General features: G+C 37.1%; 1 protein-coding gene across 1 annotated transcript in view; it reads right to left on the bottom strand.

Moving 5' to 3' along the window:
- ttbk1a (tau tubulin kinase 1a) overlaps positions 1-19,874 on the bottom strand; it is a 44,665-nt gene extending 24,791 nt beyond the window's left edge. Inside the window, exons 1-6 of the mRNA XM_051675466.1 lie at positions 19,721-19,874; positions 9,363-9,515; positions 6,673-6,820; positions 4,249-4,322; positions 3,866-4,006; positions 1,646-1,750 (exon numbers count right to left, since the gene is read on the bottom strand). Of these exons, the coding sequence (XP_051531426.1) occupies positions 1,646-1,750; positions 3,866-4,006; positions 4,249-4,322; positions 6,673-6,820; positions 9,363-9,431 (537 nt within the window). The 5' untranslated portion in view covers positions 9,432-9,515; positions 19,721-19,874. The remainder of the gene's footprint in view (positions 1-1,645; positions 1,751-3,865; positions 4,007-4,248; positions 4,323-6,672; positions 6,821-9,362; positions 9,516-19,720) is intronic.
- Positions 19,875-20,155: the final 281 nt, after the last annotated feature.

Below are 20,155 nucleotides of genomic sequence, written 5' to 3' on the forward strand. Positions count from 1 at the left end.
AGATAGATACACAGACAGACACAGACAGACAGACAGACAGATAGACAGACAGATAGATACACAGACAGTTAGACAGACAGACAGACAGACAGACAGATAGACAGATAGACAGATAGATAGATAGATAGATAGATAGATAGATAGATAGATAGACAGACAGATAGATACACAGACAGACAGACAGACAGACAGACAGATAGATAGATAGATAGACAGACAGATAGATACACAGACAGACAGACAGACAGACAGACAGATAGATAGACAGATAGATAGACAGACAGATAGATAGATAGATAGATAGATAGATAGATAGATAGATAGATAGATAGATAGATTAAATATTATATACATTGGACAGATAGATAGACAGACAGACAGACAGACAGACATAGACAGACAGAGAGACAGACAGACGGACAGACATACAGACAGACAGATAGATAGATAGATAGATAGATAGATAGATAGATAGATAGATAGATAGATAGATAGATAGATAGATAGACAGACACACAGACAGATAGATACACAGACAGACAGATAGACAGATAGATAGATAGATAGATAGATAGATAGATAGATAGATAGATAGATAGATAGATACACAGACAGACAGACACACAGACAGACAGACAGACAGACAGACAGACAGACAGATAGATAGATAGATAGATAGATAGATAGATAGATAGATAGATAGATAGATAGATAGAAAAAGAGATAGATACACAGACACAGACAGACAGACAGATGATAGATAGATAGATAGACAGACAGACAGACAGACAGACAGACAGATAGATAGACAGACAGACAGAGAGACAGATAGACAGCAATACATACAGACAGACAGACAGACAGACGGATAGATAGACAGACAGACAGACATAGACAGACAGACAGAGAGACAGACAGACAGCAATACATACAGACAGACAGACAGACAGACGGATAGATAGACAGATAGACACACAGACAGATAGATACACAGACAGACAGACAGACATAGACAGACAGACAGACATAGACAGACAGAGAGACAGACAGACAGACAGACAAACAGACAGACACTATCAATGAGTGCGGCTGACTCAGCTGAGCAGAAAGGAATGGAGAGAAAAATAGAGGAAAGGTACAAAATGATCACACCCTCTCAGACCAAGCCTGGGGTATTGCTCACTGATGCATGCAGTCTCATTAAATATTCATACCGTTGCACTAAAACCTGCACGTAGAGTAAAATAGAGGGATAAAGAGAAGTATGGAGGAGAGGAACATGCACAAAAGAAGAGCTACTTGTGATGAGCTAAAAGAGGAAACAGCCACATGCTTGATTCAGAGAGCCCTCTAAAGCTCTCACAGGTTTTCAGCTAAATCTCTGCCAAAAGATTTTTTATAGCTCAAATAAATCTTATCCATTGCTTAATAAAACCAGACCTTCATGTTTCAGAGTGAATCAAAAGTCAATAATATAGTGGTGTTTTCATATTCAGTTATATGGAATGCCAGAAATGTCATATTTCATTGCGAAAATTGAAACTGTAAAACATTTGATTTCATGCAGCTCATAGTTCTAACACATCCCTTTGAACCATAAATGAGTATAATTAACTAGTAAATAATTGAATGAAACCTAACATACCGGTCGGACTTCTCCATTAGTGTTGGTATATTGTCGTGCGAGGCCAAAGTCTAGCATATAACATTTCCTGTATGTAGAAGGTAGCCTTCCCATGGCAAAATTTGACTAAAAAGAAAATAAATACAACATATTTGTTTTAGAATATAATTATTCTGTGCAAAGATTAGGGCTGTCAATCCAGAATTTTTTTAATCAAATTAATTACACATACAGCTGTGCTCAAAAGTTTACATACCCTGGCAGAAATTGTGAAATTTTGGCATTGATTTTGAAAATATGACTGATCATGCAAAAAAACTGTCTTTTATTTAAGGATAGTGATCATATGAAGCCATTTATTATCACATAGTTGTTTGGCTCCTTTTTAAATCATAATGATAACAGAAATCACCCAAATGGCCCTGATCAAAAGTTTACATACCCTTGGATGTTTGGCCTTGTTACAGACACACAAGGTGACACACACAGGTTTAAATGGCAATTAAAGGTTAATTTCCCACACCTGTCGCTTTTTAAATTGCAATTAGTGTCTGTGTATAAATAGTCAATGAGTTTGTTAGCTCTCACATGGATGCACTGAGCAGGCTAGATACTGAGCCATGGGGAGCAGAAAAGAACTGTCAAAAGACCTGCGTAACAAGGTAATGGGACTTTATAAAGATGGAAAAGGATATAAAAAGATATCCAAAGCCTTGAAAATGCCAGTCAGTACTGTTCAATCACTTATTAAGAAGTGGAAAATTCGGGGATCTCTAGATACCAAACCAAGGTCAGGTAGACCAAGAAAGATTTCAGCCACAACTGCCAGAAGAATGTTTCGGGATACAAAGAAAAACCCACAGGTAACCTCAGGAGAAATACAGGCTGCTCTGAAAAAAGACGGTGTGATTGTTTCAAGGAGCACAATACGACGATACTTAAACAAAAATGAGCTGCATGCTTGAGTTGCCAGAAAGAAGACTTTACTGCGACAATGCCACAAAAAAGCCCGATTACAATATGCCCGACAACACCTTGACATGGCTCACAGCTTCTGGCACACTGTAATTTGGAGTGACGAGACCAAAATAGAGCTTTATGTTCACAACCATAAGCGCTATGTTTGAAGAGGGGTCAACAAGGCCTATAGTGAAAAGAATACCATCCCCACTGTGAAGAATGTTAGTGGCTCACTGATGTTTTGGGGGTGTGTGAGCTCTAAAGGCACGGGGAATCTTGTGAAAATTGATAGCAAGATGAATGCAGCATGTTAACAGAAAATACTGGCAGACAATTTGCATTCTTCTGCACAAAAGCTGCCCATGGGATGCTCTTGAACTTTCCAGCACGACAATGACCCCAAGCACAAGGCCAAGTTGACCCTCCAGTGGTTACAGCAGAAAAAGGTGAAGGTTCTGGAGTGGCCATCACAGTCTCCTGACCTTAATATCATCGAGCCACTCTGGGGAGATCTCAAACGTGCAGTTCATGCAAGACGGCCAAAGACTTTGCATGATCTGGAGGCATTTTGCCAAGACGAATGGGCAGCTATACCACCTGCAAGAATTTGGGGACTCATAGACAACTATTACAAAAGACTGCACGCTGTCATTGATGCTAAAGGGGGCAATACACAGTATTAAGAACTAAGGGTATGCAGACTTTTGAACAGGGGTCATTTCATTTTTTTCTTTGTTGCCATGTTTTGTTTTATGATTGTGCCATTCTGTTATAACCTACAGTTGAATATGAATCCCATAAGAAATAAAAGAAATGTGTTTTGCCTGCTCACTCATGTTTTCTTTAAAAATGGTACATATATTACCAATTCTCCAAGTGTATGCACATTTTTGAGCACAACTGTATATCAATATTTACTAAGAAAGGCGCCCAAATAAAGATAATTTAATAATTACAGTAATTTAAAAATACAAATAAAAATATCACAATTCAGATTATTCAATTACATCACATAATTTAAATATAATGTGGCAGCAGACAAGTAAAAGTATTTAGACATTACAAAAATCAAATTTGTAAAAACATTAAGGTGGTACATCAAGCTTGAATTGCTCAGAAGAAAGGAACATTCCTTAGGCATGGTTAATTTTGTAAATTTTTGTAACACGTTATTTTTCTTATAATTAATTGCAGTAAATTAACATGTTAAATCGACAGCCCTAGCAAAGACACAACTAGGCAACTATAAAGGAGACACATATTCAGGGCAACGGATATTACCGGTTTGATGTCTCGGTGGAGGAAGCCAACAGAGTGAATGGCCTCTATAGATTCTAGGATCTGTTTTCCCAGGCGAAGTGTTGTGCTCATGGTAAAGGTGCCACGTGGCTGGCTTCGCCTGAGATCCGCCAGATTTCTACCCTGAGAGTCAAAACAAAGGTGTGAGGAGAGCACTCACACTTCCATAACTCCGGCACTCACAAATGTTGTGTTCATATTTGTGCGCTCTGGGAAGCATCCCCTCACTATTGGTGGAGCCAATGTTGTTGTTTATGGGTGGAAAAAAAATATGACACACTTCACCTGTAAATCTTGTCACAGATCTATTCAATGATTATTAAAATGCTTTGCTGTGAACTATAATATTTGACTAGATTGTTTACCTGCAGTTGCATGACGACATAGTTAAACTTATCGTTTCGCCCGCAGCCAATGAACTTACACACATGATTTTTACCTGTAAAAGACAAAAATACATCAACATGGGCAGGACAAATTAAAAAATATTTATTAATGATATTTAATAACAACGTGAGAGACCTTCCAGTTGTCACGTGTTGTGATAGACCGATATCGGCCAGGGCTGCGTTTGCCAAAAGCATTGCAAGCTTAAGTTGATCTTAGAGACCACAATGGTTTCTATGATGTACTTAGGCTTACGATGCTTACTCATCCTTGGCCGATTAAAAAGACGATATTTGGCCATTTTAAGAAAGTCGGCATCATGCATTGCTGATTAACAGTTTTACCTATAAAATCTACCAACAGCTTACGATAAATAATTATTTCTGATTTTCACGTTTTGAATATTGTGTCAAATAAGTGTTTACATCGTTTCAGCATTTATTTATTTATTTATTTTGTAGTGTACATCTCATTTGCTTATTTTTTTATTACATACCATGTAGTGTTGGGGAGTAACTAACTAAAAGTAGCGATGCCACAAACTTAACTAAATTCAGTAGAATGTCAGTCATTCAGCAATTTTAAAAACAGAGTAGTTTTTCTAGTAACAAGCTACATTTTCCCACAAGTAGCGCTGTAATGTCAAAAGCGCTACATTTGTTTAGCAAATGGACCAAAGGAGCCGAGTGAGTAATAAAACATACTCCCCTAAACCGTCCTTTATCTCTCATTTAAAGCGATATGAAATCCAAATAATTTAAGTTAATTGGTTTCCTCGGACAGTTTGTGTAAATTCGTTTACAATAAATGATTCACTTTTATTTTAGCATTGGAAACTCTGATTCATTTGGATGGTTCATCAACAACAAGCTAATTCACATGATTCACTATGATTCACTGATTCACTTAAAGGGATAGTTCACCCAAAAATGAAAATTCTCTCATGACTTTCTTTCTTCTGCAAAACACAATACTTTTCAGAAAAATATTTCAGCTCTGCAAGTCCATTCAATGCAAGTGAATGGTGGCCAAATCTTTGAAGCTCCAAAAAGCACATAAAGGCAGCATAAACGTAAACCATACGACTTCAGTGGTTCATTCCATGTCTTCAGAAGTGATATGAAAGGTGTGGGTCCGTTTTTAATAGAAAATCTCCAATTTCACTTTCACATTCTTTTTCTTTTCTTTTTGCCAGTTTGCATTTTTTTGTGCATATCGCCACCTACTGAGCAGGGAGGAAAATTTATAGTAAAAAAGGACTTAAATGTTGTTCTGTTTCTCACCCACACTTATCATATCGCTTCTGAAGACATGGTTTAAATCACTGGAGTTGTATTGATTACTTTTATGCTGCCTTTATGTGCATTTTGGAGCTTCGAAGTTATGGTCACCATTTACTTGCATTGTCTGGTCCTACAGAGCTGAAATATTCTTCTAAAAATCTTCATTTGTGTTCGGCAGAAGAAAGACAGTCATGCATATCTGGGATGGCATGAGGGTGAGTAAATGATGAGAATATTATTTTAATTTTTGGATGAACTGTCCCTTTAAAGGGACTTTGCTAGAAATCACTTCTTTTCTGAAGTGAAATATTTAGTTATTCGCTGCTGTTTAGCATTATATTCTGACTCACTTATATAAAACAGGATGTTTTCTAGTTTTATTAGTTTACATTTAGTATAATGCAGTAGCCTATGTTTAATTTGATATAGTCTTATTACCCTAATTGTTTAATTTCACCCTAAATAAATCATATTTAATCGGATTGTTATATATTTAAAAATATTTTCTTCTACTGTACATCTTCAATGCAGTTAGCTACTTTCTGTTACTAGCTTGAAGTGTAGCTAACTACTTTATTTATTGTTTTTACTTTAAGTAGTTGAACTACTTTAAGTTATGAGTAACTAGTTTCAAAGTAACTTCCCCAACACAGATATCATGTATATATCGGCCATCCTGCTCTCTAGATATCAGTACAAGCATCAGCCACTAAAAAATTGGAACAGAATCATCAGAGCGTGTGTATGTGTATGAACTAAAGGCTGCTTTATGTGTTCTCTGTCGTGTAGGCCGTGCTACTGCCGCTTCATTCATAATGCTAAATATACAACATTTCAAGAATCTGATCTCCATACATGTGTTCTATTCTGATACGGTGGCCAGTCTTAACAGGTTTTAATAAATTCTGTCATCAGACATGTCAAATAAATACTCTAGAAAAGCATTGCATGAAAAATCACACTCATAATGTAACTTACAAACAACAACTAGCCTATTAAAACATCATTATAATTCTGTGAGGATTTTCTTACTTATATTGTTGATCAAAATGATGTCTTGTCAATGTCAAAATCATCCCGATACCAAAATACAAAGACCTAATGACAGTCATGTCTTACCCTGCAGTTTCTTCAGAACCGCTACCTCCATCTTCAGGACTTGTTTGGGCTGTTGAGCTGACTCCACTTTTAACGCCACGTTCTCCCGTGTCAGCAGATCCAACGCCTCGTAGATTTCCCCGAATCCCCCTCCACCTATCTTCTTCAACTGGACGTCAAAGAGGAACAGAAAAAGAAGCTGTCTGGATTTTTTTTGGGATTGATTTTGAGGTGTGAGTGAAACCGCTGCTGTGTTTTCCTCTAAACGTTAGAGCTGTGAATCTCTGATGTTCTTACAAAAATGCCTGCAGCCTTTCGAAATGTCTCTTAGAGCCAGCATCTGGGAAATAGCGATAATGAGCAAAAGAAAAAAGAAAAACACTTCAAATATTTGCATTTCAAGTGCTTCAGAAAGGCCTTTTATACCTTAATTTTTCACTCCATTTCATCCCAGGCTCAAACTAAGAGATAAATAAAATAATACTGTAACATAAACTAGTATACATCTGCTTTCTATTGGAGATGTGAATGATCCTGGTTTTATTCATCACTGATCTCGAGGGCACAGCTATAGATCGCTATAGTGCAGCATGTCTGAATGAAGAGACATTAGTGAGCTTTGACTTCATTTCTGTGCCAAATGTCAAACTGACGAAACACTGACTAAAACTGCAGTCTTTTGACTTCAAATTGCACAACTAAAGACAGTCAGTAGCATGTCACTCTCTCTTCTAGTTCTCACAGCTCTGCAGCCCATCAGGCAGTCATGTGCGAAGACTGTCTTCTCCCACGTACTGGGAAGTTTTGATCTCTTTGCGTGATGTCTTTGTCAGGTCAAAAGAGTGATTAGTATTACTGTTACATAATCTACTCAAAGCACAGGAGAGATGATAAAGATGAGGCTCATTCACTCTTATATACACTATTTATCTACACACACACACACACAGTGTTTTTCTGGGAACCCCACATATTAAAATTTGTAATACCGGGGTTTTCACATCAAACTAGGTCTAAAATTAAACTACAAGACTTAAGGTACAGTATAAAGGAAAGTTTGCATATTAGGTCCTGTCACTGGTTACCATTTAAAGGAACAGTTCACAAACAAATAATAATAATAATAATAATTTTACATTTAACTTTTTAATCGAAATACAGCATAACGAGTACATGCTGATTATTTTATAAAATTATTTGTAAATAAATAATAGCTGAAAAGCCTCCAAATAAAGATAATTCAATATATAATAATACACATTTTAATATAATAAATCAAATAATAAATAATTCAGATAATTCAAAGAAATTATATCATTGTGGCAGACGAGTAAATCATTAATTAGACACACTCAAAAAAAAAAATAAAAAAAAAAGAAAATTTAGCCAATTTTTAAGGTTTAAGCATTTTAATTTTATTACAAAATTCCATCAAATTGAACTGCGTAATCTTTAACAAAAAATGTAATTAATAAAACTTGTATTTCTTCAAGCCTTAGATTACACGGTTGAATCTTGCTATGAAATTGAAATGCATAAATCTTAAAAATAGGCTAAAAATCTTTTTTTGAGTTCAATGCCAAAAAGTGGCTTCAGAAGTCAATGTATTGTTTGATTGATTTACGTACAGAGGTCTAATCTAATTACAAAGTAATTTAATACTGTAATCAGTATTAAATTATTACAAAAGTACTGTAGCGCACTCCAGTTCAAATTCTTGACTTTCAGTTAGGTTAATTACTTTTAATTAAAATAATATTCTTTTAGAAATGTGTAACCCTAGTAAACACATATTTCTTAAATAATATGATATATGTAGAATACATTTAAAACATGAATTACGTTAATATGGTATGTTCATCTGTTTGCGTTTCTGAAGGGCTGAAGGGTGTAAGTCCCATAACGAGTCAAAACAGATGAGGAAAATAGACATTATTTTCTTCATTATTAATTCTTTTGGCGGAAAACAAAATTGTTTTTTATGAAAAGTGTTTTTTTAGAAAGTTACACAAAAGTAATAGAAATGTGATTACTTTTTTCAATTAAGTAATCAGTAAATTCAGTAATCTGATTATAATATTTTAGTAACTAGTCATTTTTATTGAATTACTTTTTATCATTGAACATAAGCCTATTATCGTCCTACAGATCACAGCGATCTATTTAAAAAAATCACCAGTCTTTTTTTTTTCAGTATCTCAACAACGCATTTCAAGACCCCTACACTCTGCTCCATCCAGCTGTCACAGAATTTACGTACGCTCAGGCAGCATTACTAATTGCGTGATTTTTTTAAGTGTCATTTTTAATAATAATCACACTTTATTAATGTATTAAATCAACCTTAGCTGCTTTTAGCACTGAACAATTCAAGTTATCACCAAAACCTTCTCTCATAGCGCTCATGAATATGCAACGGACATCAAGATTTTGACTGAAAAATGACTTAAATTTACGTGTTGTTTCTCGCCGAAACCTATCATACGTCATTGGAACGGACTTGGAATATGACGCACAAACCACATGGACTACTTTTATGATTTTCTAGGGACCTTTTTTAGCTTTAAAGTGAGTCACTGTCAACTGCCATTGTATTGAGGAGACGGACCGGGATTTTTAATTAAATGGACTGTCACAGTCACCTGGTGTTTGTGTTGGAGTATCAGTATGAATGTGTGTGTATTACATTTGTGTGTCTCACAAATACCCACCACTTTCCATCTCTCTTTGACCATGCAGTTTGGAGGCAGAATGTCCTGCTGCTCCGCAGTGCCGTTCATGTTGGCGTTGTCCTGCAGAGCTGGCGCTAGGCACTGCAACCCTGAGAGCACTCTGGCAGCCCCCAGTTTAAACGAGCCATTTATCTGTGAAAAGCCACCAAAATCCATGTTAACTTAGCTATTCGTCTCTGATGCACCACTATTGGTGTCTTACCGGCGTGCATTTGGTCAGTTGAGCTGGCTTCAACATGCAGCGGCCAGTCAAACTTCAACAAACAATGACATTCCAAAGATGGCAGTTAGCTTTGGAATGCCCTTAAATTGAGTACAAATGGCAATTTATTCTTATGAATACATATACTTACATATTCATGAGGAACAATGCTGACATTTAAATCTACTCATTCTGATTCTATTTTTCATCGGCATTATTTGAGATACAGAATGTTACTCTGGTGTTTGCAGACAGACAAATTTACAAGGCACATCCGTGAACCATTTACTTTCTGACCCGAATACCTGTGTTCAGGAAATAGCCAGAAACAATCTAGAAAGCACATGAATGAAAAAGTTCACCACACTAGGCATCATAAATACACTGTGAGAATATTTCTTAAAGCACATGCTATTTTACAGATGCTGTATGAAGTGTACAACTGGGGACACAAAGTTCCTTTTCAAGGTGTGCTGGGCATATATCTGATATGATTTAAAGAGAAAGCACTGAAAATATTAATTTACAACATTAACATTAGAATTTAGCTTTTCTTTCTCACATGTTTCTTATTACATTCAATTTACTGGGTATGCTACTTTTCCAAGGTGAGCTGATTCCTATTATTTCGTAGAAACTGCATTTGAGTGTGAACTTTAAAAGTCAACATGAAATCAAAACCTGAAATTTGAAACTGTTTAATTTCTTGATTCACATTGCTGGTCTTATTACGAGCGATTACCGCTGCATCTTTGTGTGATGAGGAGGAGGGCGCGGCCGGCCCCCAATCGGGCTAATTAGCCGAGGAAAGCACGGCCGCCCCCCAACTGGGCTAATTAGCCGAGGAGAGGGATAAGGCCTTATCCCTTTCCTTGGCTAATTAGCCCGATTGGGGGCCGGCCATGTGGACTCACGGCCCCGCCCTTCTCCTCGACACACTTTGGCTGTGTCTCGTTTGGAAGGATGCGTCCTCCAGAGGTCGCATTTGTCGGCCGCATACGTCATCGAGGCTGTCTTGTTTCAGAAAAGTGAGTAGGACACTTCGAATGCAGCCTTCGAATTCCTTTCATGGGAATTCGGAGGATGCATGAGGTGTATCCTTCTTGGGCACTCACAACCCACAATTCTTTGCTTCAACGTAAATGTCTAAAAAATAATGTGTGTTCAAATGCAAGTAATGTTAATTCCCAAGTTGAAGTTGATGGGTACAGAGTATATAATATGTATAATTATATTAATATATAATTAAAATAAAGTATTAGACTAAAAGTACACCTGTAAAATCTATTTTCTTTTCTCTCTACATCATTATAACTCTCCTAAAATGTACCTCATACATTCCCTTCTAATGGGACTTTGTTCCCTTCTCACTCAAAGCGCTCGCGCTTGTTAAAGAGTGGCGTGCTGTCATAGCAACCATGTTACGTTCCGTTTCCGTTTGTCCTACAAAGGCCATCTCGTTTAAATGAGGCTTATTTAAAGGAGGACGCTCCGTATACTGCAGCCTTCAAAGGACGCGTCCTACCTAGCATGCAGCCTTCCAAACGAGACATAGCCTTTGTAATCTTTCATTAAAATGTAATAAATTGCTCCACCTCCAACAGAGTCTCATGACAACTCGAAAGTACGAAATTGCAAGATGTCATACGACTTGGCTCGTACGAAAAGGAACGACTTTTAGACAAACATAATTTCAAATCGGTGCAATACAGGAATCAGATTTTATCTAGCCTCCTATCCAACACTTTATTTTAAGAAAGAAAACGTCTGTGAACAAATTTGGTCAACCTAGTCTCATTGAATGAACGTTACTGTAACTACATTTTTGCGAACTGACTTTTACGAGCAGTTTTCTACGCTTCGCTGCAGTTTCCTGGTAGAATGAACACTAGAGGTGCTAAAACAAATGTGCGTTTTATTACTGTCACACAAATCACGAGTACAACAGCTTTATAAACACTTATTTTTCATACTATTACTCACACACTGCTATGTTAAGATATTGAAACAATTTTACTATTACGCATCATTTGAAAAACGATACATTTTAACGCTTGTAATACAGACTTAACCTACATTCACACACTTACTCCACCATGATTATCTTGTACTGTAGCTCACCTGATGCAAACTTGGCAAACTGCGGTTCGAGCCCAGCCAAGGACGCCCGAAACTAAAGTGAACTTAAATCCAAAGTCACAGAAAAATGACACAAAATCACATGGTTGCTTCAGAAATTGTTTTTACTTTCATGTTAAATTTGCTTTTAAAACACTATCAGTTAGGTTTAGGCGCTGGTTAAGGTTAATGATGGCTGTTTTGTTCACCTCTAATTTATTTTTAGGACACTATCAGTTAGGTTTAATCCAAAGTTTTAAATTAAGGAGGTAGTTTTACTCAACAAAACTTTCATCTAAAATTCACCTTACAAACCTCATCTGACAACGACACCATTTCACTCGCTTTTGGCGCCCCCCACTGGACATTTCACTGGGAAACTGCAGCCAAACATGCAATGCAGCACGTAATTTTGGTTTTGCAAAAAGTTTGCCATGGTCACGTAAATTTCATGAGATCAGACTGAATTTGGTTACTCGTACAACATTTATTGATGCAAAACAAATGACTGATGTCACACTCCCAGAGTCTTATTCCAATTCCCAATGTTTTATTTCTTTCTTTCTTTCCGTGGTACACAACAGTGATTTTCCTATAAAAATCATGGTTATAGTTAGGGTTTGGATCAGGGGTTAAACTTGATAACATTGTTTATTCCTCAAGTTCGATGTTTATTTTTCTCTATGGGAGAACATTTTTGTTGTACGTTTTCGTACGAACCAACTCGTATGATTTCTTACTATTTAGCCATCTTGTATTAGGACTTGTCATGAGACCGGGATGCCACCTCTGAAACAATTATCCTTTTCGGCTGATGTCACCTCATACCCACCAACCATCTGTCATATTCACAGTTTTCCTGACTAATCACTAGGTGGCACCAAGATGATTCTTATTGCTGCTGGGCAGTTTTCTGGTTCCGGTTTTCTATAAGAATCTACTGAAACGAGCATTGCAGACGGAGAACAACAACCATTTTAAGTGTAATTACGTGACATCACCGGAAGTAAAATTACTAATTTTCAAGCACTTTGATTGTTTACCACTGCCCTACTATCACCTCAAATCCCATATCTTGAAACCATGGCTGAAAATAGATTATCTGAATGCTAGCATTAAATGCTTGAGGTTTACTTTTAATAAACTAAGTTAAAGAAAAGATGCAGATTAGAACCCAATATCATGCTGTTTGGCATGCAGCACCAGAGGTTTGTTGGTTAAACATGCAGAGGGTCCAGCTCGGATCAGATTCAGTCGCTCAGTAGCTAACTCATGCCTAGCACAGCATCCGTCAAGAACTGCAGTCTCCAATGCGGCATCTTTAAAAAGTGCTCTATGGAGAAACCCGGAAACAAACTGCACTATGACATTAGGTCGACATAGTTCAGCCAAGAAGAGTGAAAGAGCATAATATTGCCAACTCATGTGCCCAGATACTGACACCAACACTGATGTACCCTTCATAGAAGTAAACAAGGAGAAATGGTAACTAAGACTGGATGCCTGCATGTTTAGTTAGACTCAACACAGGTGGTCACAGAGATAAATTATGTTGTTAAAGAAAATCTAAGCATTATAATCTCGTTTGGTCCAAATTCACATGAGTTGGCAAAAGAATGCGAGCAGTGGAGAGTTTAATCACTATGCGTTGGATTCTGAACACTGAGACAAACTGAAGTTGATAAAGCCAGCATTTCCACACCTTGCAGTGGTTGATTATCAATGGCTCCTTTACATAAACTAGTTACAGTATATAGTTGTGATTAGTACAGCTATTGCCTTGAGATCGTGGAGAAGCATGGAACGCTTCAACTTGCCTCTGACCATGACATCTCATCCTTTCACTGCAAACATACATTGTCTTACAGAGTATTTTTTGTCTTATTTTCCAGTAAAAATGTCTTAACATCCTTTAAACTATTGATTCCCAACTGGGGGTACAAAAGCAGATGCCAAGGGGTAATCAAAAAGAATTGGATTTTGCTTTGTTCAACCTATAAAACAAAATGCATGACTTAAAATTAATATGGATTAGGGATCGGCAAAAATATAGATTTAACATTAAAAAATTATAGACTCGACGTCTATTCTGAAAATCCCAAGATCTATCATTTAATAGGACGATCAGCACTGAGACCCTTTCACTCTGCGTTGAGAGAAAAAGTTTGGTTTGACTCGTTCTGTTTAATGAGTGTCCAAAGACGAGATCTCTGCAATCCATTTGTCATTGATAATGTCTCTTTAAATATCCTTTCTGTTGTTTCCTCACAGAAGCGTTCATTTCTAATAAAGAAGATGTGCGACTTCACTCTCGTTTATATGTGCTCATCAACCAAAACAAAACTCTGTAGTCTTAAAGAGACAGTACTGTTTTAACATTTGTTCTACATATCAATGTAAATACTTGCAAATAATACAAGTAATGCATATAAACCAAAAAAATGTAGGCCTAACAATTATATATATATATATATATACACCAATCAGCCACAACATTAAAACCACCTGACTAATATTGTGTAGGTCCCTTTGTGCCACCAGAACAGCGCCAACCCGCGTCTCAGAATTGCATTCTGACATGATATTCTTCTCACCACAACTGTACAGAGCGGTTATCTGAGTAACTGTAGACTTTGTCAGTTCAAACCAGTCTGGTCATTCTCTGTTGACCTCTCTCATCAACAAGGCATTTCTATCCACAGAACTGCCGCTCACTGGATGTGTTTTGTTTTTGGCACCATTCGGAGTAAATTCTAGAGACTGTTGCGTGTGAGAGATCAGCAGTTACAGAAATACTCAAACCAGCCCATCTGGCACCAACAATCATCCATGTGATTATCTAATCAGCCAATCGTGTGGCAGCAGTGCAGTGCATGAAATCATGCAGATACGGGTCAGGAGCTTAAGTTAATGTTCACATCAACCATCAAAATGGGGAAAAATGTATCTCAGTGATTTGGGCCACAGCATGATTGTGGGTGTCAGAACTGACAAAGTCTACAGTAACTCAGATAACCGCTCTGTACAATTGTGGTGAGAAGAATATCGTGTCTGAATGCTATTCTGAGATGCGGGTTGGTGCTGTTTTGGCGGCACGAGGGGGACCTACACAATATTAGGCAGGTGGTTTTAATGTTCGGTGATCGGTGTGTGTGTATATATATATATATATATATATATATATATATATATATATATATATATATATATTTACAGTGTAGTTGCAGGTTTCATGGCTTTTATGGCTTGGTTCCGTTTTTGTGTATGAATAAACATCATGTTGTTCATTTTGTACATCATGGATATTACAATATTGATGATAAACCTATTCATGACTTCATGTCTTCGTAGAACTCATAATTACAAGTTGTAAACTCAGAATTCTATAAAAGCTGCGACTTGTGAGTCGTGACGTTATGTAAAAAGAACCAATATGGCAGCGGCTTCAACAGTTAAAGTTAATGCACATATATTTCTGTTTGATATGCCATTTTATGATTATTTTTATTTTGCCGTTGTTTTGCATTAGAAACAAATAATTTCTGAGGTCCCAGGACATCCCAGTGAACATCTCAGAATTGTCATTTCATAATTTAAGTAATTCCAACATGATAGGAAGTCTTGTTTTCAGAGAAATCTGACAAAATTTAGAGGGTTTCAGAGGGGAACACTATTTGCCAAATGGGTAAGAAAAATAAACTCCACTGGCAAATAGTTTTCTCTTCTCATAAGCATAAACGTTACTACATTTTCTCTGAAAACAAGACATTTTGCTTCTCAAGTCAATTTATATCTTGTTTTAAGAATGTTTAGACATTTTTACTGGAACACAAGTCAAAAATATTTAGTAAAGAAAATGACTTTTTGCAGTGTTCTAAAAAAAAAAAAAAAAAAAAAAAAAAAAGATTTTCTGGTTTAAGATATATATATATATATATATATATATATATATATATATATATATATATATATATATATATATTCAGCAGGGATGTCTCAGTTCTGCAAATCATTATCTTTAATACAGCCAATCCCCTGTATTATCATGGCCATATTTGGAACTGAATGAAAATCATCTTTGAATAAAAGTGTGAAGGTCTGCCAGTGTGTGGAAATGCCATTGCTTCATCCCCAAAATAAATGGAATACACCACAGGACACAGGGAGATCCTCGATAGTTTCTAAATACGCTGCTATCTTAGCTACCCTCACCAATACAAGCATCTCACTAGCATAGCAAGAAAGGTTCGAACAGTCTTAAGTGTGTTGTTAGCGTACAGGTTGTAATGCTAGCAAAAGAGCTAAGCGTTTGATCCCACAGCTTGCACCTCTATCTGCATAAGAGCTTTCTGCTAAACTCAGTTTCGTTCCAGGGGACCCATGGGATGTGAGGTTACTGTGAGCGAAAAGCAGAGGGGATTTCATTCAGGTCACCTCAAATAATAGCGTATCATTCAAATTCCTCTGAATCCCAGGGAAGGGAAGCGTCAACAGCCATTTAGTGATCAAACTCTGAAAAGTGCAGTGCAGCCACATTTTCAGGAAGGGAGAGGGGATCTATAAAGGACGGTGTTACACTCTCACCATGTTCACAAATCTCTTCAAAAACCTTACACCTCTGACAAATATCTTGCAATTGACCAATTTAGTCGATGCCAAAACCCTCCTTTGCCAGCCTACAAGCCAGAAAAACAAGAGAAGAGATTTGTTATACTTCCCAAATTCTTTTCAAAGCAATTGGTTTCAAGTAGCTTGAATGCGCTTGAAACGTTGAGTGTGCGTTACGGTACGACTGTTGACTTCTGAAGGAATCTGCTGAAGGACGATTCCAGGTTCAATACAAGTTGAGCTCAACTGACAGCATATGTGGCATAATGTTGATAATTTGACTCGTCCCTTCTTTTCTTTAAAAAAAGCTAAAATGAAGGTTCCAGTGAGGCACTTACAATGGAAGTGAATGGGGCCAATTTTTGGAGGGTTTAAAGCAGAAAAGTGAAGCTTATCAATTTTCTAAAAGCATTTACATCAATTTCTCTGTTAAAACTTGTGTGTTATTTGAGCTGTAAAGTTGTTTAAATAGTTTTTGCAGTCGTTTTTAGGGTTTATGGCATTTTATCGTCATGGCAACAAAGTTGTATTGGACATAACTTTATAAAGAAAAAGTTAGTAAGCGATTTTATCCCACTATCATGCTAATTTGCATATTGTTTACATCTCGTGGCTATACTTTTGAAACAGTGAGTATTTTTAACATTTACATATTGGCCCTATTCACTTCCATTGTAAGTGTCTCACTGTAACTTTTTTTTTTTAAGAAAAATTTTACAATAAAAGTGAATGGGGACTAGATCTTTCAAGAGCCAAAATGGCAAAAAGCACCATTAAAGTATCATAAAAGTAGTCCATACGATCTGTGCACCATATTCCAAGTCTTATGAAACCATGCAAAAGCTTTGTTTGAGGAACAGACCTACGTTTAAGTCTTTATTTACTGATAATCTTCGCTAAAATGCGTATAGTGACATCAGTCATATGGATCAATTTTATGATACTTTTAGAGTGCTGTTTTTGTCATACTGAAGCTTGACAGACCCAGTCCCTTTGCACTTTCATTAGACAGAAAAGAGTGGCCAGTACATTCTTCAACATTTCTCCTTTTGTGTTCCACAGTGAAAAAGAAAGCCATATGGATTTAGAATGATATTATGGTGAGTAAATCATGACAGAGGTTTCATTTTTGGTGAACTACTACTTTAAAATTCAGTTGTTATGTTTTCTCATCCCGTACGCTAGTTATCACGGATTTGGTACAGAAATCGGATTGTAGCAGCCCTAGGTACTGTCTAAATATCTCAAACCGTGTACATCAGTAGTTCTTCTGTTATTCGACTATAGTGACACTCACCATCCATCTTAAGGCAAGCATGGGTCAAAAGAAACTCAAGCCATACGGCTGAATGTCACAGAGGTCAGTTTGCACTCAATGTCCCAGAGAAATGTGATACATGCATTATTGAATCAAAAAAATGTGCATCTTTGACCTGAAATTACAAAAAGAGATCACCAAAGCCCTGTGAACTGAAGGAAACAAAACAAAAACAAACAAAAAGACATACTGGTGTGCAATACAGTGAAATGGACACAGATCATACACACATACAGCACAACACATACAGTATGGGCCAGTGAGAAAGACAGACATTGAATATATGTAATGCTTTTTTTAATGCACCAATGTTTTAAAGCATGGGTCTTTATCATAGAATTGGAGTAAAGTTTGGAGGAAATGTACACAGTGTTCAAACTGATTTACAAAGAGAACCATTTATTTAGAGCTACATTTCATCACAATCCTCACTCCAGATTATTTCACATGCTTTAATTTTTATTTGTATTTTATTTATATCTAAAAGCAACTGGATGCTATTACCCTACCTGGCACAGAGACTACGAAAAGTCAGTCCTTTCCGTCGTTTTGAAATCTTCATTTGGGACCTTGCGGTGACACCAACCATCAGCTGGGACCTTCTTTAAAATCATAAACCGCCCGATTTCGGCTTCTTATTCTTAATGCAACATGAGCAAAAATTCGCTCAAATTAATAGCGGTTTTACAACTTACTGACATAAACTGAATCTGAATATGTCAGGCTTTACAATGTAATTTATGCACGTAACAAAACATTCTTAGTCGCACTGATAAATCAGAGCTAACGCGCTGAATGCCGACAATCACAAAAACACCTACTGGAAGCGGTCTACTAATTGTAAGCAGCATGCATATAAAAATAAAATCACGCAAACAGTTTATGGCACAACGGTACAAGGTTATTGCAAATATTATTTTAGTCTATCCAGGTAACAGAGCCATCGAATACATTTGGATTAATATATAACAGCACCCTAACGCAAGTGTCCGGTCGCGCATCCTATGTGCTGGTCCGCACTGCAGCGCGTCAAACACCCATGCAGTGACTGTTTACAACCTGTAGAGGACGCAAGACGCTCATGAAATAAGCGGACCTCGGCCAATTCGTGAATCCCACTATGATAAAGGGACCCTTATGGATATGCATTACATTGCATAGCGTAGACACATCTGATTGGCTAATATACAAGCGCTGGTAAACGTTGAATAATCAGCCAGCAAGGCAATAAAAGGGGCGTTCACACAAGTTACGTACCCGAACGCCTCAGTAAGGTTACGAAGCAACGTCAGCATGACCTAATTATTATTCATGAGCTGTGCCTTCGCCATAGTAGTAGCAGAGCCCTTCTAATGGGTGAACCCATACAAGCTTAGCCTAAAATAGCATAACGCGGAGGTCCCGTATACATTCTATGGGCGGTAAACTGGCAATTCGTCTTAATGAACTGACCGAGAGAGAGAGAGAGAGACCTTGACAGCACACGTACATCTCACAGACATCTATTAGATGAGTGTGTTTAGATCTGGAAGACGTCTATTTTACGTTGTTTGCTCATCTGCAAGACGTCTGCTCTCAGATGTCTATTAGACCTTCAGCAGATGTCTTTGAGACGTTTATTATTTGGAATGTTCATAAATCTGATCTTTTTAAGATGTTAAGCAGATGTGTATTTGAAGATCTAAAACGGACATATGCGTGCTATCTGTAGAGAGACTGAGAGAGAGAGAGAGAGAGAGAGAGAGAGAGAGAGAGAGAGAGAATACAAACCCCTGGACAGTTCACTGGGTCAAAGTAAAGATGCTAAAAAGACCGATAATGAAAACTGCATGCTCTCACAGCAGGGCAACCAAACTACAAATCCCAACGACACCAGAGGTTCAAGAGGCATTTCTTATATCAGTAAACGTATACAATATCTCCATTTTCCTTTAATCATTTCTGCAGTCATTTTGGATGCATTAAATTCAGCTGGCATGCCAACGGAGCCTGTTTTAAAATGTCAGCCGTCCTCCAATAAGACATGGCCTGTCACCACAACACCAGCCATATTATAAAAGAGCAATGTTTACAAAATAAAGCGCTTATTACCTGCTCATTTTCTTACGAATGGAGGCTCATAACCTCGTTTCATGCGTCAATATACTCTTTTGATTTTTCTCCACCATTGCTATGGATGCTGGATGCTCGCTGCTTTGCTCCCCGCCCGTGTGGTTCCCAGCATCAGCACCACACATCACTCTTCCTCTCCGAGCAGCACCACAGTGATGCTCATGCTTTACTCGCTGTATTTCGCTCTCTGCTGGTGCGCATTTGAAAGCACATTATGACTAAAGAATGGATCAAATCAGAGTGCATTTCAGTTCTTATGTATAAATGAACTCTTATGAGTAAATTAGTTCCAAGTATTGTTTTTAAGTTTCACATATGAGATATGTGTACAGAATATCACTCCAAGAGTATTTCCCTTTTTTCCCTGAAAAAAAATCTCAAAAAAGAAAATATATAATAAAACAAAAAGATATG

Source organism: Myxocyprinus asiaticus, chromosome 37 (assembly GCF_019703515.2).
Source record: "Myxocyprinus asiaticus isolate MX2 ecotype Aquarium Trade chromosome 37, UBuf_Myxa_2, whole genome shotgun sequence".
NCBI classification, from domain to species: domain Eukaryota; kingdom Metazoa; phylum Chordata; class Actinopteri; order Cypriniformes; family Catostomidae; genus Myxocyprinus; species Myxocyprinus asiaticus.